At 42.4% G+C, this 24,521-nt stretch overlaps 2 protein-coding genes across 3 annotated transcripts; one reads left to right on the top strand and one right to left on the bottom strand.

The window, feature by feature from the left end:
• Nucleotides 1-4,778: 4,778 nt before the first annotated feature.
• glipr2l (GLI pathogenesis-related 2, like) lies at nucleotides 4,779-9,724 on the top strand. 2 transcript variants are annotated; one of them, XM_038711578.1, is made up of 6 exons: nucleotides 4,779-5,195; nucleotides 5,404-5,755; nucleotides 5,903-6,011; nucleotides 7,506-7,609; nucleotides 8,068-8,145; nucleotides 8,948-9,724. In XM_038711578.1, the coding sequence occupies exons 2-6, from the start codon at nucleotides 5,680-5,682 to the stop codon at nucleotides 9,112-9,114; spliced, it is 534 nt and encodes a 177-aa protein (XP_038567506.1). In that variant the 5' UTR covers nucleotides 4,779-5,195; nucleotides 5,404-5,679; the 3' UTR covers nucleotides 9,115-9,724. The 2 variants fall into 2 exon arrangements, with proteins under 2 accessions (XP_038567506.1, XP_038567507.1); XM_038711579.1 differs by lacking the exon at nucleotides 5,404-5,755 and having other exon boundaries at nucleotides 4,783-5,195.
• Nucleotides 9,725-9,867: 143 nt separating this feature from the next.
• On the bottom strand, nucleotides 9,868-23,381 carry nacad (NAC alpha domain containing). The gene is made up of 10 exons (XM_038711577.1): nucleotides 22,966-23,381; nucleotides 19,555-19,838; nucleotides 13,983-19,437; nucleotides 13,505-13,753; nucleotides 12,824-12,915; nucleotides 12,223-12,291; nucleotides 11,920-12,066; nucleotides 11,700-11,834; nucleotides 11,456-11,578; nucleotides 9,868-10,934 (listed from the first exon to the last, which is right to left on the bottom strand). Exons 1-10 carry the CDS (start codon nucleotides 23,048-23,050, stop codon nucleotides 10,920-10,922), a joined length of 6,654 nt encoding a protein of 2,217 aa, XP_038567505.1. The 5' UTR covers nucleotides 23,051-23,381; the 3' UTR covers nucleotides 9,868-10,919.
• Nucleotides 23,382-24,521: the final 1,140 nt, after the last annotated feature.

Here is a 24,521-nt window from a genome sequence, read left to right as displayed (position 1 = left end):
ATAGTGTCAAGATTTCTCTCTGGCTCTGCACATAACATTTTGTATGACATCTATTAAATGGCATTAAATCAGCTTGAGGAGCTTATTAGTTATATTACTTAGACATAGCTGTTAAAATTTGAATATACATAATGCAGAGTGAGAAAGGAAGAAGAGTAGAAGATAGAGGCAGCAAATGTAAGTCTAGTATTACAGGGCCTGTGTACAGAACGAGAGCAAAGAGGAAAATGGACATTTTGCACAAATAGGTGTGCAACGAAGTTCTGAAATGCTTTACATCCTTCTCATTCTCTTGGAAGTTTCCTGGAAGTAACTATTAATTTGGTACAACGTATAGAGAGAATAGTAACAAAGTTTAATAAGAAAATTACCCAAGTAGAGTTAGCTGTGTTACTTGTCTTTGCTCCTTTTAAACCAGGTAATACACATTCACTGTTTATTTACTATTGGAAATGTAATTATACCAATCTATACTGAATTGATTGATTGAATTGACTGGCTCTCTAGATACCAGCTGAATACTGTCTCAATTTTCCCTCGAATTAAAATTAAATTAAAAATGCCTTTTGAGAAACCTTTCTATGACTTCACACTTACATATCAGTTATTTTGTAGAAAATTGGGAAAAGCGGGACACAGAACTCTTAAATAAAATTGTTGCCTATCATTCTTATAGCAGGAAGGAGAGGCCATTGACACTGTCAGAGAGGTGCTCATTTGTCCTCACATGGATGTGTGGAAATATGCAGTATGTTATGAGAATATAACAACCAAAAACCATCAAAACATAACATGTCAATCACTGTCAAGGTCAAACAATACACATCTTGTTACCAGGGCCGAGATCCCTCATCATCAATATTTTGCTTTCCCTTGTATTCTTGTTTTTTCTTCTCTCTCTTCTTCTCAGGTCCAGATGTGGTTCAACACATATGTGAACATGTATAAATTAATACTTGCATGACTCTGTGTGTGTGCGTGTGTGTGTGTGTGTGTGTGTGCGTGTGCGTGTGTGCGTGCGTGTGTGTGTGTGTGTGTGTGTGTGTGTGTGTGTGTGTGTGTGTGTGTGTGTGTGTGTGTTAGGATGAGGATGTGAATAATTTAATTATGGACCAGATAGAGCGGGTTACTGAGGTTAATATCCTGCATGCACTCTGCTCCTCTCCGGACACAGTAATTGCTTTAAGCACATTAAGAACTTTATTGACTGCGATGGCCTTTTAAGACATTACATTTCTGCTGCTTAGTGTCAGACAGGAGTCATCCAGTTCTGCTTACTGTCTCCCTCTATCTCTGTCTTTCCTCCTTTCCTGCCCTCCCAGCTTGCCCTCTGCTCGCCCTGCCACTCTCTCCTCTCTGCGTGTATCTCCTTGCCTGTATCTGCTTAATTGAAGGCTCCGTAAATATGATGAGATTTGTATAGTGCCTCATCCTCAGAGGCAGCTTGATGAGGTTTGATTGGCAGGTGATTAACTCCTCTTAACCCGCAGAATCATTTGTCCTCGGTGGAACAGTTACACTAATGACACCATAAAAAGCTTCTTGATGTGTCAAATTCTGGAGCAGAGCTCTAGAGAGAGAGCTTCCAACAACTCCTTCGAAAACGTATAGCCCCCTCACTTCTCTTTCTCTCAGTTGAGATCAATCCTCTCAACACCCCCTCAGTAGATCTCTCCATTTTCAGTCAACACAGACCTTCTAATGAGGATGGAGGTGAATGGAAGGAGTTATTAAAAAGTCTTCACCTTCCTCCTGGGACCGCTAAAGAGGAATTATATGCAACTAAGTGCACTTACAGCCCCAGTTATAGTTATTTCACATTTCTGTTGCCATAAATCCACATTCACTTCCCTCACGACAGGAGTGCAAAATTATTTCTGGCCCAGGAAGATTCTGGTGTTCCTTTCTTTCTATAAGGGATCTGCTGGAAGATTTTCATTGCAGGCTTCAGGTGAGGAAAAAAGAAAATTACAGATTGGAGGGATGGAGGGAGGGGATGAGAGACAGAGGGAAAGTGATGGAGAGGAGAGGAGAAGCGAAGGAATGATGTCGCAGCTGACAGGGAGGGGAGCCAAGCAATAAGTACAGCAGATATAGCCAATGTGCAGAGATAAATGATGTAATATCTGCATGGATCGATGTCTGTACTGTCCCTCTAAAAGGAACTCTCTCTCTAAATTACACCACTATCTCTCTTACCACATGTGCACGCGCACGCACTCAAATACACACATTCACACCACAGATACACACAAATACACACACTCCACAGCTATCTCAATTAGTATAAATTAAGATGTATGGCTGTAAAGTCTGTGTCTTGAGACCACTATGTAAATGTCTTCTGCCAGCTGTCCAGTCCCATCACAATGCAGATGGTAGGAGGAGGCAAGGAGGAAATCAATTTGTTAAGATAGCACTATCCAGCTAATGAGAAATCAAGTGGCTTGACTTTTCACATGAATCCCATCATGTCCACTCATATTATAAAACTAAGATGTCATTAGTTGCACTTAGTGTGACTAATAGTCCAAAAACGTCCCTGTTCAGTGTCTATGCTAACAGTCCCACCTTGTGGCAAATCAAATAATTGCACTTAAAGGTTCACAGATTGGGGGGGGGAGTCCAGAGCTTTAAAAACAAATTTCAGCTCATGATGTTTGTTTCTTTTATTACAGTGGAGTGGATTAAAATCAGTGGTGGACTCCACGTGAAAGATTTCCAGCTCCAGCTTTGTCTCACACTCATTTGCCCCTTATATAATTATGTTAGCTGACATAATTGGAACCCGTGTTCCCATTGTACCTAATGTTATATTTTCAAATAAAGATTCACGAATTAGTCTCACTGGGTCTTATAAAAGACTTTTTGCTTTAGGTCTGGCAGCTGCCAGAACAAAGAAGATGAATGGAAGGCAGAGCTCCTTATAAACGGTTAATAACTGCAGTAATATTCATGGTACATGGTAGTAATATATTACTGTATGTATGAATAATTTATGTTCAGGAAATGTATGCATACATGTCTTGATGATTGACATAGTCTGAGAATCTCTTGGTACATTTGCTTTGCCGAGATATAATTAAAACTTGATCAAAAAGGTTAATCTCACACAGAAAAGTGCTTCTCTGTATATAACATGTTTTTTTAGATGTTTCCTTCTTGCTGCACTGTGGTATTTGCAATGATGCATCAGCAGCTTAGGCACTATCTTGCGGGGCGGGGGGGGGGGCGTTAAGATGCCTTAAAAACTCACATGAAAATGGTGATTGTTAGACCCCTTTTAAAGCTGACTCATATACTGCAAACTGGCATTCTGCTACATATGACTCATTTATGTAGCTGTCTTTGGAATTATGACTTATCATATGCACAGCATGATTTGCTGCATCAGTTGCCAGGACAGCAACATTATAAAATGAATCAATGGGGAAAGACTCAAGAGGAGTTTATAGCAGTTTACAGCCATGCTAGCAGTTCTGTGAGGCTGCACAGCAGTGTTTTGAGCTAAATGCTAATGCTAGCATGGCAACACATCACAATGACAATCTGATGTTTAGCTAATTGATGCAAATTTTTTAACATGTTTAGTATCTCAATTTAGAGTGTTGGCATGCTAATCTTTGTTAGCAGTAAACACAAAGTACAGCTGAGGATGACGGGAATGTGATTAGTTGTGCAGGAATGTGAAACATACAATTTTGACCTGATGATGGTGCTAGGGGGGAAAAAGGATCACCTAAGGATTCTTCCGCTGGGGATCAATGTATTTACAAAATATCATGACAATCTGCAGTAACTGATATCAGCACAGTAACTTTAGAGTGTGTTTTTATTGACCATGATTTATTCAAGCCTTATCCAATCCAAGTGTGGATAAACTCACACTCACAACTGGGAGATTAGCAATCAAGCCTCAGCACTCTACTGTTACACATTAAGGTGTAAGAAAAGGGCAAGTATTCATTCTTTATACAATATGTAGCCTGTACAAGAAGTTGAGAGACAATTTCAAAAGCTGAGTTATGAGATGCACAGTAAAATATGAGGTAATCCATTTTGAGGTTCCGTTGCACACCACTGCTGCCTTTGTTAAAGCAGGTGTCATTTATTTTTTTCTGAAATGATAAATAGCCCTGCTCAGAAATACCATTAAAGTGCAGAGGGTAGCACACCTCATACAGACAAAACAAATAGTAGAAATCTGTTCTGCAGCATGATGAATGGTGATTCTGCCTCTCCCTGTGTGTCAACTCTAGTAGGCAAATTGTTCAGTCATTGTTTTCTCACCCAGGATGAAGGTACTGTAAAAGAATCGCTCATTTACAGTTGGGTGTATTGGCGGTAACTCCTGATTCCAGAAGTTACTGAAGAAACTGAAAGAAGGAGTGGTATATTTATAGAAGGCTATAATGTTTTTATGACCTAAGCACATTGACGCTATCAGCATTAATGAAAGTGAAAGGGTGTTTTAAAAAGTGAGATATGTCCATACAGAATTAGCAGTGAGCATCATGTAGGCCACAGCAGGCACTGTGCAGCCCATCTCAGAGTCTGCTATTGTCTTCAGTGGCACCTTATCTATAACATAATGCTGCACCATGACAGCGTGGATTGTGAGGAAAGCCACTGTCCCGATTACAGTTGTTAGGAGTAACAGTGACTACCAAGATACAGAATACAAGAATATATATAGCCATATATGGGCATGTGTCTCACAGAGATGATGTCAGCAAAGACCGCATGGGCTCCCCTTTCATTAGTAGAAATGGGAAGACAGAGTGGGTGTGTGCTCCTCTGAGCCATAAAGATAGACGCAGGGCATGCAGATAGTAGGGTGCGTGGCCTCAAGAGAGACAGGCAGGTTAAGTTAAATGAAGTGAAGGAAAAGAAGAAGCACATTAAGTAATGTCTATTACATGCAGATAAATAGCTAAAGGGGAACTTAGCATAGCTGCTCTAAGTTCAACATGGAATGAGAGGAATTGAAGGAAATAAAGGCATTAGCAGCTGTTCCAAAGCATCAGTGTTCGATAGACAGCACTGAAGGGAGAGAGGGGAGAGGGAGCAAGCAACAGAGAAGGGGGCAGAAAGAGAAAGAGAGCAAGAACAGAGGAGTGGCTGCTTTTGTTCAGTGTTCAGTGTTTTACTGATCTAACTGAAGGCTTCCTGTGTCAGCACCATGGGAAAGTCAGGTAAGTGGAAACTACACCTTGAGGGTTTTAACTTTGATTGTATCAATTTGGCCTGAGTTAGAACTTTGCCCCTTATGAAACTGTGTGTGTGTGTGTGTGTGTGTGTGTGTGTGTGTGTGTGTGTGTTTGTGTGGGTGTGTGCGGGTGTGTGTGTGCATGTGCGTGTGTGTGTGCATGCGCGCTCATGTGTGTGTGTTTGCTTGTTTAGTGTATGTGTGTGCAAGCTTTGCTATATTTGAAAAATAGGACAAAGCACATACACAATTGCACTTATTTCTTTTCCTCTTTAGTGGTGCTTTCCATGAGATTTTAAAACTGCTCTCACCGATCCTTTGTTTGTTGTTGAGTAGGTGCTGGCTGTTAGGCAGCATTGGTATTTGTATTGTTTGTGTGTGGCTGTTTCAATGTGCCTATTGTGTGAGCACTCGAGAGATTGCGAGACCTATGAAAAGGGCAGTGAGTGATAGGCACCAGGCTGAGGGGGATGATGTGGATGACGTTTTCTACACCATCATCTGTCATCGGGTTGTACTCACTGTCTGAGGTCAGGCAGTCTTCAGGTGGTGAAACTCTGACTCACAATTCAGCTCCAAGTTCATATTATGTCGTCATGTACACATCTTCCTGTAGCATCATCACATCTCCTTTGTCATATTTCTCTCTCTGGTTGGCTAACCCTTCCTGTCTCTGTCCCCTCTGTGTCTCAGCCTCGAAGCAGTTTGCTGAGGAGCTGCTTCAGTGTCACAATGACTTCAGGAGGAAGCACCAGGCTCCTCCACTGAAGCTGAGCAGCAAGTTGAGCAGAGAGGCTGCCCGGTGGGTTAATGCACACACAGATCAAATTACAGCTGAAACCTAATTAGCAAGTACTACGCATACTAGCCATTGTCAAATCGCTCTGGATAACAGTGACAGTTTGAGCCTAGCCTGTCAAATGAAATAGCTACAAACTATAATATAATTTTGAGGGTCTGGGTTTGTATTCATTGTAATTACAAGTTGTGTTGACAATTTGTTACCTCTAATTGCAGCTATATTAACTTTTCATATCATTATCATAAACAAAGATAATTTATTCTGTTGAGTAAATGTAAACGGGATCATTACCGTTGGAAAGGATAGAGGGGCAAATGTCTTGGATAACAGACTTTCAGTCCATTTCTTTATGCATGTCTGATGGTGCAATGGCAACAGCAACATTAAGCTGCTAAACAACCTCTAATTCTCTTATACTTGACATGGAAATGTACAGCAACATTCAAAGCACAAAGAATCTGTGTTGGGGAAAAAGAATGTCAATTCCTCAATTGATTTTAATACGTTAAAATGTATTTTAAAAAATGGCGTAGTATTTCATAATGTGAATGATAAACAGTCTACGCCTAAGGTGGATGTCTTTAAATACTGTATTTTTACTGTCTCTGATTGTAAACATTTGAGTTTGGAGATAACCTACCATTTAATGTGTAGCACAGTTCATTGGAACATGGTATTTTTACCTCTCCCTTTGTGTCAACTGACGTTTGTAAAGGCATAACTGTTTCGCCCCTGCTTAGGAGGAAGGTTAAGGCATCATTCGCTCACACAGCTGCATGTTTTGGGAATAATTTGTGGTTTAAGTTTAGATTTAGAACATTATCCAACAAAATAAGTAACAAAGCTAACTGGACTTGTAATGGAAGAGCAGGAGTTCGTCCTGTCATCCAAAAAGTATCATTAACTCTTGTGATCAACACCTGACATTTAACTTCTGTGGTTTATCCACACCATGTTCCATGAGTCACTGAGGTCACATGGCAGTCACATGATTGCCAATACTGTCTTTTCAATAGAGACATGTAACTAGAAGATGTGAACCATATCTTGGTAATACCACCCCAGATTGCAAATGCTGTCAACACTATGTTGATCAAACCTATAGGTTAGCATATACTCCTTTGTACAGTAGAGAGTGAACTTTCTAACAATTAAAAAACAAACTATTCCATGTGTAAATATTGTGTAAGCCCCAGATAGTCTTTTAACGGGTAACAGTATCAAACTTATTACCAAAAGCAGTTATTTAGAGAATCCGGTTTCCATCCAACACTGCAGATTTACACATAGACTAAACCTCTGAGGTAAGGGTTTTTTACTGTTTATCTTGAGGGGTGGAGGACAGCATGGTGCAGTAGGCTTTTAAAAACTGAGGCTTCTGGAAAGGCTACATCTGAAGAGGTGATGAGCTTCAAAGTATACACAACTCAAAATGGCATTTCTACAGTCTTCAGCAGTGCTATCCACAACTTTTATTTGTCCTCTGTTCCACAGTTATGCTGAAAGTCTGGCCAGCACACGGATTCTGAAACACAGCGTGGAATCCAGTAGAGGGAGCTGTGGAGAAAACCTGGCATGGGCCTCCTATGACCAATCAGGTACAGATCTATATGCATAAACACATAATCAAAATACTTACTTTTTAAAAAAAGCCCTCTCTGTGATCCTCCTGAGATACTTATACACATATGTAAGATCAAATAGGACACATTCCTCCATAGGTACAATAGGTTAGCCTGTGGGGCTTAAAGCAGACTGTCCTACCCTGAAACTGAACAGCTGGGATCTATTTCCCCTCCACTTCGCACTGTGTTTGAGAGCTCAGACACTATGACTCACTGGAGAAATATGTCAGAGCGGGACAGAGTGATTCATAAAACATCTCCTACAGTGCAGCACTGGGTGACAGAAAGTGCAGCACCATAAACATGCACCCAAAAGGGATTTAAAGCTCCAGGGTGCAGTCTTTTAAGTTGCTGTCATTCTGATCAATATGTACGACACAAGTTAGATTTGATTGTCCTTTAAGTTGACACTTTGTCCTGTGCACGAGCAGGAAAAGACGTCGCAGACCGCTGGTATGATGAAGTGAAACAATACAACTTCAGCCGTCCTGGATTCTCCTCTGGCACTGGTGAGGTTTACACATGAAGTGTCTATCCATCTCACTCACTTCCGTTCATATTTCATATTTCAGTGGCAACCTTCCTCTGACCTACAGAATAGTAACTACAAATTGGGCAAAATGACTAAATTCAATATCATAATAATAAAGTATTATTACAACCTTTCCGATATGAATATACAGTATGGCTGTGTGTGTGAGTGTTTTGCCATGATACATTATATCAAACACTTCCCTTTATATGTTTTCATCTTGTCTTGTCTCATCTAATTTCTCCTCTTTTTTTCAGAGCATTTATCTCAGTGTATCTTTTTCTTGCTTTATTTCTCACGTTTACTCAGGCATAAGCAAGGTTGTTGTTATTCCTGTGTTGATGTCACACCTCAGTCAGCGTGTGACTGTCTGATTCAGTGACCAGCCATGGGGAAACTGAGGGGAAATCACAGTCCTGTGTATCACTCATCAGCCACATGCCATTTCCAGTCTGCCCTAATTCCTCTAGATCATTTCCCATAGCCTCAGACTCTGTTTAACATGATCACACAGGAAGTAGATCAGTACTAGGAGCTTGTGACAGTAATTCACACTGATTCATATAAAGTTGTCTGATAGAGAAAGAAAGGAATAAATTGTACAGAGTGAAAGCAGAGGTTTGGGACTGGTGAGAAATTCCTATGTCTGTAAATATTTAGAAGAACTTAAGTCTGTGTGCACTCAATTTCCACTATGTCCTAACAGTCAGTTTTTTCTCACGCTCACTCTATTTTATGCCTTTAATTTCTTTCCATTTCTCATTTCACTCACCACCTAGGCCATTTCACAGCAATGGTGTGGAAGAGCACTAAAAAGCTAGGTGTCGGTAAGGCCACTGCATCAGATGGTTCTTCCTTCGTGGTGGCCAGATACTTCCCAGCTGGGAATGTCACTAACCAGGGACACTTTGAGAACAACGTCCTTCCGGTTAAAACCTCCACCTAAAGATCTGGATCTGGATCACCAACACTTGACTGAAGCCCAAAGGCATTAGTTTAATTTTCCAGGAGAGTCAAAATGTATCTGCCTGCACTGCTATGGGAAATACTCAGGAGAGCAATTCTTGCCTAGTAGAGAACCACACAACCATAGTTTGGAATGGTTTTATAAGATGAAATGCTTATCTGCTGGCTTAAAGTCCTAGTTGTAATTTGAAAAATAGACATGTGTATGATGCAGTGTTTAGAACGACGAAGCACTACTGTTAGACACTGCTAACAAAACATTCCCAGTGACCATTTGGAATATATAGTATTATCTTGATTTTGATGGTTATTTACATTGCCTGTGACAGTATTTAATTCATTATTGCCAATACTTTTATATTTTCACACACTGAAATACATCATAGCCTCACATTTGTGTTTACGTAAGTCAAAGGGACAGACTTTGTACACTTACATGTAGAGGCATTGCAAAGTAATTTAAGGCTAATGACTCAGCATGCTTGGTTTGAATTTGTGTTACTGCCACCACTTGTCAAACAGAAACCTGCAGTCCCCGGCTTGTGTTTTGTACTCTAATCAGTTTGTACAATAAAGTTGATAGAAATTAATTTGGCACCTGTGTGTGCATGCTTGTGTAATCTGTGTTGTGTGACATTATACAAGAGTGAGAAACAGAAGAAAATGAGAGTTTAATTTCATAATGACACATCCACTTTTTTAGAAAAATGTGACATCTGAGTCTGGCACAGTGTTGGCAAAGTCTAACTCTATGGAGTATGATTCATTTAAGAACATTTTAGACAATGCAAGCATTTGTACTTGTAAGCACTGATTAATGAGCATTTAAAGGTCTGAATAACTGTGAGACTTGCATAAATCTTCTGGGACCAAAAAAACAATTTAGCAGTGCAAAGTATTTCTTTAATATCTGCAGACCACTTCTGCAAAGCATGAAAACAATTATATGTAATGATAATCTTACAATGCAGAATACTTGCAATGTTTCTTTTAAAAAGCCATTACCAGAAATTATGATTTCGCCTTGCCTATTTCACCCAGTCCTTGGCATCTGCCACACATGAATAGCATGTGATGATTCAGTGTGCCTTTCTCTTGAACCCATTAAGTCATTTTTGGACAATATAAATAACCAAATTTGTTCTCATGAAGACTTTGATATACCGATGAAAAATAAGCCTTTTTTTGTTTTTCAGTTGCTTATACTTTAAAATAATAAAACAACATCAGCATCAAAAACAATTAACTTAGACTATATTGTTGTCACTCAGTTTGAGTGACAGCAGGTTACAATTTTGTGTTGAAAGTTTATATTTTAGATCACATACTATCAAATCAAAACATTTGAAATAATTTATAGATTTTACATTTACATATGATACTATTTAAACATTTTTTGACGTTAAAGATTGGCAAAAATAAAAATAAAAAAAGCATGGGGGTTGTTTTGTAGATATGGCAATGGCAATTTTACTTAATTTAGCACTTTTCATTACACATAAACTCAATGTGCTAATTCTGAAAATGGGGTAAGGAAAAAACAGGCCTTGTGAATTTGCAGAATATTAAGGACTGTGCTGCTCCTAATGTTAAAACAAGTTACACCAAACTAGCTGCAATATCTTCAGGAAAATCAGTCTTACAGTGCAGTCACAGCCCACATTGGAACAAACTTTATTTAGCAGATTTTGGGGATGCAACATACAGTAGCAGCGATACAGAAGAATCAGTGGCGTTTAGGCTTTATAGGCTGGAGGAGGGGTACAGGAGTCAAATCATCACCACTCACATGGTCAGCTCCTATAAAGAAGAGGGATAGAAAGACAGAAGGGACAGATAGAGAAAGTTGGTAATAATTTAAACAATGAAAACAATTGAAAATTCAACAAATAAAACATGGGTAACTCTAGGAGATGTTTCACATAAAAAAAAACATTCTCTGGGATAGTCAGTATGAGAAGCTCTCTTTTTACTTGGAAAACTTTTGCTAGTGGTGTTAAGGCAGCTTCATCTTGCTTTCCACCAAATCAGGAACAAAATCATCTGCGTCACTTACACAACTCAGTTATCTCAGTGTGAGTTGTTGCTGCCACCTAGTGGGCATTAAACTGCACGGATGACTTACAGAACCATAGAGGTTGCTCAGTTACTGGGGAAAAATTCTGCTTGTCATTTGTCCTCTGCTCTTTCTCCTTTACCCTCCCCTTCCACGCACTCCACTGCTCACTGGCTATGACTCATTATTTTGTTCACCATCTGCCCTCCCTCTACCCTCTCACTCTTCCTTCCTTGCTCCCTCCTCCCCCCTCCTTCCTCCTCACCATGATAGCGTTCACAATGTCATTCTTGTTGTGTTTCAGTGCACGGACAGCCTTGGCTCTTGACACATTGGCCTGAGCCATCACCAGCTCAATGTCCCTCTGCTCAAGACCTCCCTCATCCACCTGATGTACAGAAAGAAAGAAAAAGACAGAAAGACATCAAACATTTTACAGAGCACTACAACATACTGTACTGATATCAGTGTGATAGGTGGTCAGAAACAATAGTTTTGGCAGTAAGCACCTCTTCTTCCTCCTCATCACTCTCCTCCTTGATGGTGAGGCTAGGTGGGACAGGTGGGGCCAAGGGAGATGAGGTCACAGGCACCTTGAATTTCTCTGCGGCTGCTTTGTGAGCCTGCTGAGACAGATCCTCAATCTGAGAGGAGATGAGAGGAGAGATTGAGAGGTAATACAATACATGTACTGAAACTTGAGAGAGAAAGAAAGAAAGAAAGACTTACCTTTGCTTCGCCAAATACAATGTAAATATCTGATGCGGGGCTTTTGAACACATCTGGTCTGCTGATAACAAACAAGATACTTTTGGACTTCCGAATGGTGATTCTGGTCACACCGTGGACCGGCTTCAGACCCAGTTTAGACATAGCCTGCAGGCATGTATAGCAGCAGAGAGAGTGAGAAAGACAGACAAAATAACACACATTAAACAATATTCTCAAAGGAGCAATTGGTTTCATAATCAGTTTGATAATTTCTTTGACCACTTCATTAATTCTATTTTTATTCTTTTCAGTTTCTCTGACCTTGCGGGCCTTCTTCTCACTGCGGCTCTGTTTTGGTCTGTTTAGCCCTTCATCTGCAGAGGAGATAGACTGAAGGAAAATCCATATATGAATTCCTTTACTGCAATAATAATTTCAGTTTTGTTAATATCACCAAAAGTGACTCATCTTATACACAAAAACATTTTTGCTGCTATTTTGCAGTTGCCAGGCAGCTTTATTTTCTCGTGCACATACAGGAAGTGATGTATTTAACAGCAGCAGTAACAGCGGTTCGTAAAAAAAAAAAAGAAAGAGAAAGAACATAAATATCCTTAAACTTCATCAACCAATCAAAAATAAAAAATAAAAAAGTAGGGCAATAGCAGATTATCTCTCAAAAGTGCAAGAGCAAAGAAAAGCTTACATACCATGACAAATTACATACAGAGGGCCAAATATGACATGTGATTCATTATTTCAATGTGAAGCAAACTGTTTCCTTCTAATTGTGAAATCATTACTTTATCATCATTGTTTTACTCATGTCCTCTCTAGCATGCCATAGTTTTTATAAAAGATGTTTAAAATGATGTGGGGATAACTCAGTACAAGCAGAGATGAGCAGCTTGAACAGACTCACCTGGGGCTCTGATGGTCTCAATGGCTCTGGCTCCTCTAGCTCAGGCACTGACCCCTCACTCTCAGACTCATTACAGGAAGCCAAAATGGAACCTACACAAGCACATATTCGACATACATTCAAGTGCATGTAGTGAGGCTTATAATATCCTTATTGCTATAGAAACAAATCACCAAAGTAGAAGTAATGAGGGCATTAGTGACTCTATCTCATTAGTGCTATGCTGATAAATAGAGTGTTCATTAAAAAAATCCAAAAGCTCATTTAATCAACACCAGGAAATTTAATTAGCCTATGGGAAATGAATTTAATTATATCTCAATACTATGTGATTTTTAAATGATATGCAATGCACTATTGGTAACAAGAGAGCCCACTTCATCCATAATTCAAACAGTCAACTATATAATGCTGAGAATTTACATATCTTGTGATGTCCTTTGTCATAAAAGCACAGCGACTTCAAGCTATTCTGTCTTGGATCATCATTTTAAATTCAAACACATGTAGCCTACATGTATCACATTATAACAATAACTCCAGGTTTACTATAGAACTAGCAGAAAGACACACGAAAAGAGGCAGAAAGAAAAGGGTGGAGTGTATAACACAGAGCCAAAGAAATTTAGGGGATTTCTGAAGCTGACGCCATATCACATACAAGGTTCAGAAACAACTCACAATTGTTTTTGAAGGATAGGTCGATGTCTTCAGAAATCTTGTGGCTGTGGTTGATTGGACAGCCTGAGTGTCTGTCGGCTATTTGGTGGGCAGAGAAAGGCTGTATTTCCCGTTGACTGGATGGACCAGACTCTTTCTGCATATATCCATTTCTGTTTCCTGCAACTCCTCTGGGCTGGGATCTGTGACCACGCTGAGGCAGTTGACCATCATCCTCACTGTCTGTCTCTTCCTCAGCAAAACTGGGACCTTCAAGAGCACACATTAATTGATCATACTTGTATAAGGAAGCTCACATTTTACTTTGTTTTAACAAACTTTAGCTTATTTTTTGTTGCTTAAAACCAACCAGGAACAGGGGATTGGCAATTTTTCTTTTTGACAACAACCCCAATTTTCATAGCACCCTTTAACTGTTGTCAGTAACAACAAGGAATTCCTGTGTATCAATCTAACAAGTCATCATTTCCATACTCACCTCTGCACCTGTCTTGTGTGCTCCATGTGCGACCTTCCTCGATTTGTTTGTGAGGCTGGATGTTGAGATTAGGCTGAGACTGTGAATAGGACTGGGCACCGGAAGTAGGGTCTGGAACACATGCTGAATCCAGAGTCCCAGACCCAGGTGAAGACGACTCTTGGGTGGGCTGGGACAGGCTTAACAGCATGGCAGTGGAGAATGAGGGTGAAGAGACACTTGTGGCAGATGTAGTTGATGTAGAAAGGACATCAGTGACCTCTTGGAGGTTGTTGTTAGAAAGAAATTGGGAATCTTGTTGTGTTGTGGGAGATATAGAGCAAATTGAAGGGGAGATGGGGCACATGGTGTGTGAAGACTTGGCTGAGACAATAGGTTGGGATTCCTGCACAGGTGTGGGAAGATTATCCTCTGGATCTGTGGAGGCACAAGGTAGAGGGGAGGAGGAGGAAACGGGAGATGTTGAGGAAGAAAGTGGAGCCAGATAATATGATATGGTATCCTGGGAAGGTGGGCTGTGGCCAGTATCTATGTTGTTGTCATTAATGTCCACTGTGCTTCCCCCCTGATTATCAGATAGTGGTCTGTTATCAAGCACTTCCTGTTTCTGATGTAATTCTTGGTTCATTGCCGCCACATTGAGGTTGTCTGGTTTATGTGTGGCAGAGTTGCAGTATCCATGGCTAGAACTGCGACTGTCATCCCCCTGTATCTGTGAACCAGATTCTGCATTGTCTGTCTCAGATGTCCTCTTTTGACAGTACGGCAATGGAGCTTTGTTTTTTGCTTTTCTGCCTTTTTTAGTTTTAGAATTGTCTGCGACCCCCTTTGACCATCCATCTGCAGCAGCATTTAATGGAACAGAAGGTTTCTTTGGATCATCAACTGATTCAGGGCTCGAATCAGCATGACTGCCTTTCTGAGATGCCCTGTGTTTGTTCTGCTTCCCTCTCCTCCCATTCTTAGCAGCAAGTGGTTTATCTGTGCAAAGTTCCCCTTTAGGGGTGTGACACACAAAGTGCTCTGGACCATTCGGTGCAGGAGAGGTTGTTATTCCTTTTTTGTTCTTCTTATCTTTCTCTTCGCCTCTTTTAGCTTTGTCTTCTGATTTTTCTTCCTCATCTTCTTCCCCTGAGTTACAAACAACACACTGCTGTCCTCTAAAGGCATCTTCAGTCTTTGGTTCATTAACAAGTCTTTCAGTCACAGGACTGACATCAACTTTTCTTTGGCCTTCAGTGTGAGGCTCCACCACCTCTGGTTCTGACAGAGAACCAGAATTTTCCATCTTGTCTTTACAAGCTCTACTTGGTCTTGATTCATTAGATTTACATTTAGGAGTAAAGGAGCCAAATGATCCATGTAGCAAAGAAAATGCTTTATTACTCTCCGGAGTGCTTGTGTGACACTCTGGACTAGTATGACATCTTGACTTGGTTTTATCGGTTGAACTGAGATGTTGGTTTGTTACAGCTTTGTTCCCGTGAGTTTCAACTAATGGTACTGACATACTTCTGATACCTTCTTTTGAGGACGCTACCTGTCTTGTGTCTGATGTCTGGTTTATGGAACTGTGTGTTGTTTCTCCGTCTTCATTAGAAATTGTGTCAGAAACCTGAGGTGGCATCTCCTCAAGTGGAATATTGGACACAGACTCTCTGACATTGACACTCACACTCTGGGGTCTCACTTCCTCTGATAGCGCATTCAGACTTCCACACATAGCTACTTCCAAGGAGTCAAAGGCATTGTTTTTGCTAGAATTCTTCCAGGTGTCTTGTATTTGCATGTCTGTGTTATCTCCATCATTATCTGGATTTAGATTACTGACATCATCTTCTGGGAATCTGGAGCTTCCATCCTCCCCTCCCCCTGCTTCTGAGATCTCTTCAATGGACTTCCAATGGGCCAAGTTGGACTCAGAAGCTCCTTCTCCTACCAATTCTTCATCCGCCATCTGGTCCCTCTTACCACATAGACTGTTGTTATCTTCCTCATCCAGAACAGAACCCAGAACATTGTCATAATTTTTGCACACTTCACTGCCCATGTTGGGAACCACAGCCATCTGTGTACTCTGGCCATCTGTGTCACACATAAGCAGACTCTCCGCCTCTAACTCGTACCTCTTCCCCAGAGACAGGGAGAGAGACTCCCCTGCTCCCCAGACACCAAACTCAGCGCCTGATGATAATCCTAGACCAAAACCTAGCCCAATCCTGTCATCACACCATGCTCCAGCTCCAGGAGCCATCTCCCTGCTCGTGTCTGTTTCTGAGTTTTCCCTTTTGGGTGAGATAGCAAGGGGAGAGTGTGGAGATCCAACAGCTCCCAGCACCCCCTCATCAGCAGTGAGGGTGTTTTCCCTCAGGTTCTCCTGGGCAGAATCATTGGGGCAGTGTTCAGGGGTCAGGGCCAGATTGTCAGCAAGTTCTGAGATGACTTCTGGAGAGGCAGAAACAGGGATATTGCTGGGGTTGGGACTAGGGTCTTTAGGGCAGGAGAGAAGAAGAACACCTTTATTCAAGTCATTGGTGGCAGTGGCCATATTCAGAGAGGGTCCAGAATCAGTGTTTTTACACTCCACACTCATAGACTCAGCTGAGGGATTCCCATTCTTCTGGTCAAGCTCAGTGTCACTACACATCGCCTCTGCTCCTCCAGGCACCTCAGATTTATTGGAGAAAGACTTTGATAATACAAGTCTACTTGCTCCTACAGTCCTGTGGCTTTCTGGCTGATAATGACGAGGCTTGATGAGCAATTTGAAAGAGTCTCTTTCTGGTTTCTCTGTGGGTTCGTCCCCTGAATAATCATTGCTCTGTTTCAAATCAACATCTTTCATCTGGGGATTTTCCTCCGTCAATTCTTCTGGAAGAACCGAACTGTTAAAGTCTGTCATCTCCTGTGTGGGAGTGGCAGAAGGAGGATAGATGTGGAACTCAGCAGCAGGGTCAGGTGGAGCCTGAATGACAATAGGAGTGGTGGAAGGGTTAAAATGAGGGCTGTCTTTAAGCTGCTCAAGGGGGTTGGAAGAACCAGAGATATCCATCATCTCACTCTCACTCCCACTCTCATCCAGGTTGCTGGAGGACTCCAGCTGACAACAAATTGCTTCTGAATGGCAATCCACTAGTTGGTCTGTGCTCACTTGCGTGTGCAAAGGTTTTGTCTGACCTGTTTCAAAGGTAGATTCCTGTTCAGGGTCTGACTGAGGTTCAGGGGGTTTAGGTTCATCCAAATGTTTGGGTTCTATATTGTTGTCTTTGGGGTGTACAGAAATGGCTTCAGAAAGACAGGTGGCTTTTGGGTGATCCGCTAGTTTGTCATTGCTCAGTTGTGTGTGCAAAGGTTCAGTTTGATCTGTTCCAATGGTAGACCCCTGTTCAGGTTCTGGTTGGATTTCAGTTGGATCAAGTGCATCCACTGGTGTGGGTTCTAATGTTTGTGCATGCCTCTCAGTGCTATATAGACGTTCGTCTTCTTCTCCATTATAGGAGGCAGAATCTAATGAGTCATCTGTATCATCTTGGAAACAGAAGGCTTCGTCCAACCCCTCATTGATTGATGTCTCTGAAAGTGAATGAAGGAAGGATGCTGAGCTGTCCTCACCTGTAGGATCCTCCACTGCTTTGCTATCACGCTTCTCTTCCTCCTTTTCCTGCTCTTCTTCTTCCTCCTTTTCCTCTCCTTCTACCACTTTCACCTCTACCTTAGCTTCCCCACCTGCCTCATCATGGTCCTCATTGTCACTGTCTTCATTGTTTTCATCATCATTATTCCTGTCAGCAACTCCACTAGCATTGAAATCAACATCATCATCATCATCATAATCAAAATCATCATCCTCTTCATCATCATCGTCATCTTCAACATCCGCCTCCTCCTCTCCTGCTGCATATGCATTAACATCCTTTCCTTCATTTCTGTCATTAACTTCTCCTATTTCATTCTCTTCCTCTGTGGGGAAGAGGGTAATTTCCATTGAATCCGCCTTAAAGATAAGGCTTGTGTGGAGGGGAAAGGAGATGAGGGAGGCAGGGATCATCCTTTCCTCCTCTGGTATATCATCAGCACAGGCTGCCTGGGAGAACAAGAAAGAACTGGGGCTGAGCCTACCAAAGGCTCCAGGACAGAAGGCATCCAGGGGAATGACAGGTGAGTCAGGGCTAAGGCTAGATGAGGCCATGGTCATGTTCTCTGAGTCAGGAGTCAAGGCAGTGGAGGGTAATTCTGAGTGGTCATCCATCTGTCCATAATGTTCCTCTGATATACATGCCTCCAGTTGCAGTTTCAGGCCTGTCTGTATGGGTCTAGAGTATTCTGCTTTCCCAGCACTGGCCTCTTCCAGTGGGCAGAGTGAGCTTTCAGACTCTCCTCCATCCTCCTGGGAGTCACTGCTACGGCTGCTGCTGCTCCTTAGAGGGGATGTATCCTCAGTCACCCAGCAAGGACGACAACTTTCTCTGGAAATCTTGATTTCATCCCCTTTTGGAGCCTCTTCCTCCTCGAGTATCACTGTCCCTGTAATACCTATCTGTGAATTCATGATAAATTCCTCAGGACGGTACAGGCAGAAGTCCCCTGAACTGCTCTGGGCTATTTCTAGACCTACTCGTCCCTTTTCCTCTGCAACTTCATCTCCAATCTCTGATAAGGAGCTCACAAAGCAAGCAGGGGCCTCCTGTGCTTCTTCTGTGAGGAGCAGGTTGGGAGAAGTGGAGGGGGAGGTGGAAGATGTGTAAGAGGAGGCCCAGCTCCCTCCCTCTGCTGTGATATAAGAGCCAGAGGGAGAAGTGAGAGGGGAACAGAGTTCCTCGCTGTCTGAGGGAGAGCCAGGGGAGAGTGGGCACGCTGGAGAGCCAGGATATGAATGATGTTTAAGGTGCGAAGAACGAGAAGCCATCTTGATTGGGGTGGAAGGGGCAGTATAGTACAGGTCAGGGTCAAGAGATGAGGGCACACCCACTCGAAGTGGGTCAACAGTATAGGCTGGCTCAGAGAAGGACAAAGCAACTGGACAGGCCAGCTCAGATAAAGGGAGGGAAGGCACTTCGTCTTGAGAAAGGATCTGACCCGCTTCCTGGTTGTCCATCAAACGGTCATCTGTTGTGATTGGCTCTGGGGAGGAGGATGGCAAAACAGGGTTGTGAAAAGGGGAAGGGAGTATGGTATGGGGCTGCACAGGGTCTTTTTGCTGAGCCTGCTGTTTTTGAGGGCTTTGGGCTTGGCTTTCCTCTTTGCTGGTTTCCAGCTGTATCTCTTTTCCTTGTGACTGAAGACCTGAAAAGCTTGGGATAGCTGGCAAAGGGATAGCCTGACCACTTGGCTCAACCAGGGATTTCCCTTTCTGGATCTCTGTTGTTTTGATCAGTGTCTCTTGACCCATTACCACTCTTGTGTCAATGGTCTGTGGCTCTTGATAGTCACTCTCCACCTCAGAACCAGTCAGGACCTGGGAATAACACATTATACATACATATTAAAGTTCATATCAGTATACCACTAAAATGTGTCTGGTACCATATTTAATTTAAAATTGCAAACATGTTCTTACACACATAACACACACCTTGATTCTCTCCATTTTAACAGGGACATGGCGACCACATGGGCCATGACCACCTAACTTTCCAGACAATCTTGGTGTGTTGTTGCGATGGTCAGAGCCTTCAGGTTGAGGTCTTGGGGTACCAGAGGAGCTAGGGGTTGCATGAAATATTCGTGGTCCAAATGGAGAGGTGTATGCTGGGAGAAGCTTCTGAGGAGTACTAGGAGAAGGGCTAGAACCACTGTCACTAGGGGAGGAGCCGCTGTCACTAGGGGTGGAGTCAGTAGACGGGTGTCTGGTCATGTCTGAAAGCAGAAAAAGCTATGTAAAACAATAGTTTACATAAAGGGATGGAGCAGTTGCAATCAAAATCTTGAATTAGGAAAAAGGGGGATACTGTGAACAAAATATTCCTGCCTATAGTGGCCCACCATAAGGCTGAAAGTGGAAAACAATGCTTCTCTACATACAGTACAGTATCTTCATTCACCTCTCTGTTTCTCCTTCTCTTACTGTATCAACATACACAATTGCACAATTAGCCTTTGGCAAAAAGGAACTATCCACTTGTTCTTCCAGGCCATGCTATCATCTTCATTAACTGTCATCATGAATGGGGAAATCATTCAGATGAAATGACTGAATGAAAGAAAAGGGGGACAGAGGTGAGGGGAGGGAGTCTTCTGTATGAGAAAGAAAGGGAAAGTAAATGGAAGCAGATGGAATTGACTTACTGTATTCTTCATTTGTTTCAGTTCCACTGCCTGTCTTTAATGATTTTCTCACGTTGGATTGATTACCATAACACAAAACCATACATTCACTGAAATTTTCGTTAAGAACGTGACATGTGCCTTTTTCTCTATGACACACAGGGAGGGAACAGAACCTTCATTTACTCTCTTAACTGGGGCATTGCCACGGTGACCTGAATCCACATGCTGATTGGCCATTATAACACACAAGTGGATCAGCTCTGTGCCAGCTACAAAAGCACACACCCTCACACACACATATACAAACACTTGCTCTGCCAGGAACCCAGATACCACTTACTAATTCACTCACTCTTCTGTATCCACTCCTGTGTCTCCCTCAAGATTTCTCTCTTAACGTTTTCCTATCTAATCCTCTCTTCAGTCCTGTTTTACACATGAATAAATAGCTGCCTCCCCTTGTTTCACTTTTAGTTGTGACTCTTCGCTTCCTTCTCTTGCCTCCATGTTCTTTTTACCTTTTGACATTGTATATCTGCTTTGCTTTTCCTCCCTCACTGCTCTATTGCCCTGCCTGTGATGGTGGTGGATGCAGTCATCAGCACTTAGCAGCCCTGCCTGATCATTGCCCCAATAATAAGCGCTAGGTGTATGTGTGTGCATTCTGCGTCAAATCTGCCACTAATCAGAGAGATGCGGAGTTAAGCATGCACAAAAGCCAACTCATGTTCTCCACATGCGCTACGCTAATATTGTTAATAGGTATTGAACATTGTAATTGTTGAACATGTAATTGTGATGTATATTGGGTTTTATCTTGCATAGCCTACTAAAAAGGCACCGAGCTTCAGTGACCATATGCACAGGCAAACAAAAATCCAGTCCACCTGATTTATAGAAAACAGCTACATTGAACACATTCAGAATAATTGTATCTTTCTCCCTTATATGCTAGGCATTATAATCCCAGTTGGACAGCATACATTTTGAACTACTGTTTTGCTAGGCTTTTAAACAAGTCAGTGACATGTATTATGCCTGCTAGCATAACTGTCATCTCTTTGCTGCAGATTCAGCACTGCAAATAGTCCGTGGATGTCTGCCTCTCTTCCCCTCACTGGCCCAGCCTGAGAGTCTCCTCTGGGGGAATGCAGTAAAATCGAGCACCCAGCTTGCCAAACGAGGAGCAGGCCGCAGCAAGCTGAGCAGACTGGAGCTGCGTCACAGAGGCTGCAGCGCTGGCCTGTCAGCCCCAAGGGGAGCATCTATTACAACTAAGATTCAGATTGAATCATGAAGAGACACGCCTGTAGTCTCATATGTTTCTTTGTCTTTCTCCATCTGCCCCCCCACCCCTTCTTTAGTTATAATCAGTCCCCCACTTTCATCAAGTATCTGCCACAATACAAGTTATAACCAGAGCATCTGACAATTCTCTCTCCTCCCTCCTCTGCCAAGATTCGGGGCAAGAAAGCTTAAAATAATTTCAAGCCTAAGAACAGTTTAGGGCAATGATGAAGTTAAAGCAGGGACATTTCCACAACAGCAAACCACTGAAAACAACTTCCAGTAGAGAGGAGGCAGGGAGTTTTCTTAATGCAGATGAGAGATCGGGAGGGTCAAGATTCTATTGATGTCCCCTTGATTACAATCATGCAATCAGAGTGAGAATGTCACTGGAACAAAGGCTTGTGACCACTGTGTCTCTGAAAGTTATTGCACGAAATATAGGTTTCATGAGTCCGGGGTATACTGTTGTAAACACCTGACAGTTATGATGGCTAAACTTAATGGCCACCTTATCTACTCAACCTTTCTCTCTCCCTATTATAATTTTCCTTTAATTACCTTTTTCATGATTTCACAACTTCAGATATACAGCAGCAACACGAGGAATAACTGGACCAGATAAAACAATTGGCAACAATAACAAAAGCTCTTGTGGTTGTGTTTGTGTTTTTCTACAGAGTGCTGCCATGCTGCTGTGTCATGCTCCTGCTGAGGCTGGGGGAAGGGAGGAGCAATTCTACACTGCCCTTACCCACAGCTCACAAAATTGCTGGGAGGATGTGGATACAGATTCCAGGGCTGAAGATGGGGCAGTGGGAGGAGGGATTGGGGTAAGGAGGACAGGATTAGGAAAGGGGAAGATGGGGCTTGGGGTTTTGATAAGCATGGGGTGGAGCGCTGGAGGGGGGGAATTACACAAAGGTTTTGGAAGTCCAAATGTGCATTTAGACGAGAGATTAGATTTCAGAATTTAGCGCATAGGAGTGCATAGAAGTGGGCTGGGAGTTCACAGTTCTGGGTTGGAGGCTTTGGGGAGGCTGCTTATACCTGGGAGCTGGAGGGGGAGACAACATGCTGTTTAGTGAGGAGGCCAATATGCAGCCGAATAACAGCTTACACAAACTGCACATGTCAACAGAAAGATAGAAATGACCCAGCTCTAAACTGACTGTTCTCCACATGCCAGTTTCAAACAGATTGTGTTTAGCTAACAGTATCTTACACTATCAAAAGCTAGTCTCTGTAATTATGCCATGCTTTCTCATGCTAACTCACCCCCTACTGCCCCTCCTGCCCCAATCTATGTAACACTATCCACTTGCTCTACACTAACCATCCTCTCTTCTCTTGCTTTCTGTCTTCAATTATATATATTATATATATTTTATTACTTTTTTCTTCCCATCCCCAACCCCAGAGATCCTACCTGGTCCAGGAAGCCCTGTTTCCTCAGCTGCCTGCTCTGGATGTTTGTCGGTGGGCACAGATCTGTGAGCGTTCTCCCCCGGCATGCTTCTCGCTGGCTCTCTTTGGCTCTGACGCAACAATAAACCATACAGCCGGAACAGACAAGGTGAACAGGGAGAGGGAGTGAGAGAGTGAGAGAAAGAAGAAGAAGGGGAGGGCCCCCCCCCCGAATGCTCAGCGACCCAACACTCAGATCTTCCCTGCTGCACGTGTCTGTCTACTTGTGTGCATTTGAATATGAGACAGAATGAGACAGACAGGGAGAGAAAGAGTGAGAGATGGAAGAAGAGGCTGGTCTCTCTCTCTCTGTGGTGCAGCACAGTGATGCTGCTGTTGTGGGCGTGTGTTAGAGCCCCATGATCCAGTTCATCTGAATATGTGTGTGTTTCTATGTGTGTAGAATCTGAGAGGAAGCTGCAGTATTCTCTCTTAATGCCCAATTCCTGCCTCCCTCTCTCCCTCCCTCCTGCCTCCCTTCCATCCTCCCTGTATCCCTCCCCCCCTTCTCTCTCAGCCAAGCTATGACTGGATCTTGGGCGATGATGTCAGCAGATTTCCACTGCTTTCTCAGTGCTGCCCTCAACCTTGAAGGAAAGAACCAGTACTGCAAAAACATGAAGATAAGAGAGAAATCAAGTAAAAGAAGGGTGATTCAAGGAAAACAAAACCAACGGAGAAAAGGGAAACTGAAAACAATCAAAAAGGGCACAAATGAAACCTACAGGTATACTGCTAATTAGACGCTCTGCATCCTGATCTGATTGCATTACCAAGGAATCAAAGGGGAGACAATTCCCCCGAAGGGCAGCTATAGTATCTGTCTCTGCTCTCCATCCTAGCCACCACTCTTGCTTGTTCTCCTCAGTTTTTATTCCCTCTACTTTTAAAGCTAACAAATAAGGGAAAAATAGATGGAAATAAAAATACTGAGAGGGGGCGGCAGCACTGAGCTGAAATGATGAGCAAGGGTAGTTTCCATGGCAACCAAAAATTTCCCAGGTTAGAGTGCCAGCTCAGCAGAGGTAACTGCTACTGCTTAGCCTCCGTGCAATCCAGGTAAACTCAACAAATGTAGCTGTTGATGAACTCAGTTTTAAAAATAAAAAAATAAAAATAAAAAGATAAAGATGTATGTGAGTTCTCAGCTCACATTAACCCCCTAATTGTAGCACAGCAGCACTTCACGGGTATCAGTCAGAGACAAAGCAGGAACCAATACTGTCTGTTTCATATAACTATACTGTTTATGTAATGTATTTGGGTAGTAATAAGGCTAGATTGTTAGTTTTATTAAGAAGGAAACCATGCAGTCTTTCCAGTATTGGCTGAACCTGCACACTGCTAACCCATCAGACAGGATATACTATGACCAATATTAGAAGTGCTAGCTGGGCTCTTTGTCAGCAGTCCATCAATTGATCCATTAATCCCTGACTATTGGGAAGAAAGAGGTAGGCACTATGGCTCTGGATCATGTGATGGCTTGTTAGGGAAACAATTCATTTTCCTGTTTAT

Source organism: Micropterus salmoides, unplaced genomic scaffold (assembly GCF_014851395.1).
Source record: "Micropterus salmoides isolate LMB-PRFRI ecotype aquatic unplaced genomic scaffold, ASM1485139v1 Ms_hic_scaffold_11, whole genome shotgun sequence".
In the NCBI taxonomy this organism is placed as follows: Eukaryota; Metazoa; Chordata; class Actinopteri; order Centrarchiformes; family Centrarchidae; genus Micropterus; species Micropterus salmoides.
Note: the sequence above shows the minus strand (reverse complement) of the source record. Positions and strands in the feature narration are given on the sequence as shown.

Excerpts from the sequence above, each read along its gene's own strand:
- glipr2l (XM_038711578.1), top strand. The coding sequence starts at position 5,680 with ATGATGTGGATGACGTTTTCTACACCATCATCTGTCATCGGGTTGTAC. Across the intron at positions 6,012-7,505 it reads TTGAGCAGAGAGGCTGCCCG|TTATGCTGAAAGTCTGGCCA; the intron begins GTGGGTTAATGC and ends TCTGTTCCACAG. Across the intron at positions 7,610-8,067 it reads GGCCTCCTATGACCAATCAG|GAAAAGACGTCGCAGACCGC; the intron begins GTACAGATCTAT and ends GTGCACGAGCAG.
- nacad (XM_038711577.1), bottom strand. The coding sequence starts at position 23,050 with ATGCCGGGGGAGAACGCTCACAGATCTGTGCCCACCGACAAACATCCA. Across the intron at positions 13,754-13,982 it reads CACACAAGACAGGTGCAGAG|GTCCCAGTTTTGCTGAGGAA; the intron begins GTGAGTATGGAA and ends GTGCTCTTGAAG. Across the intron at positions 11,579-11,699 it reads GTGATGAGGAGGAAGAAGAG|GTGGATGAGGGAGGTCTTGA; the intron begins GTGCTTACTGCC and ends TCTGTACATCAG.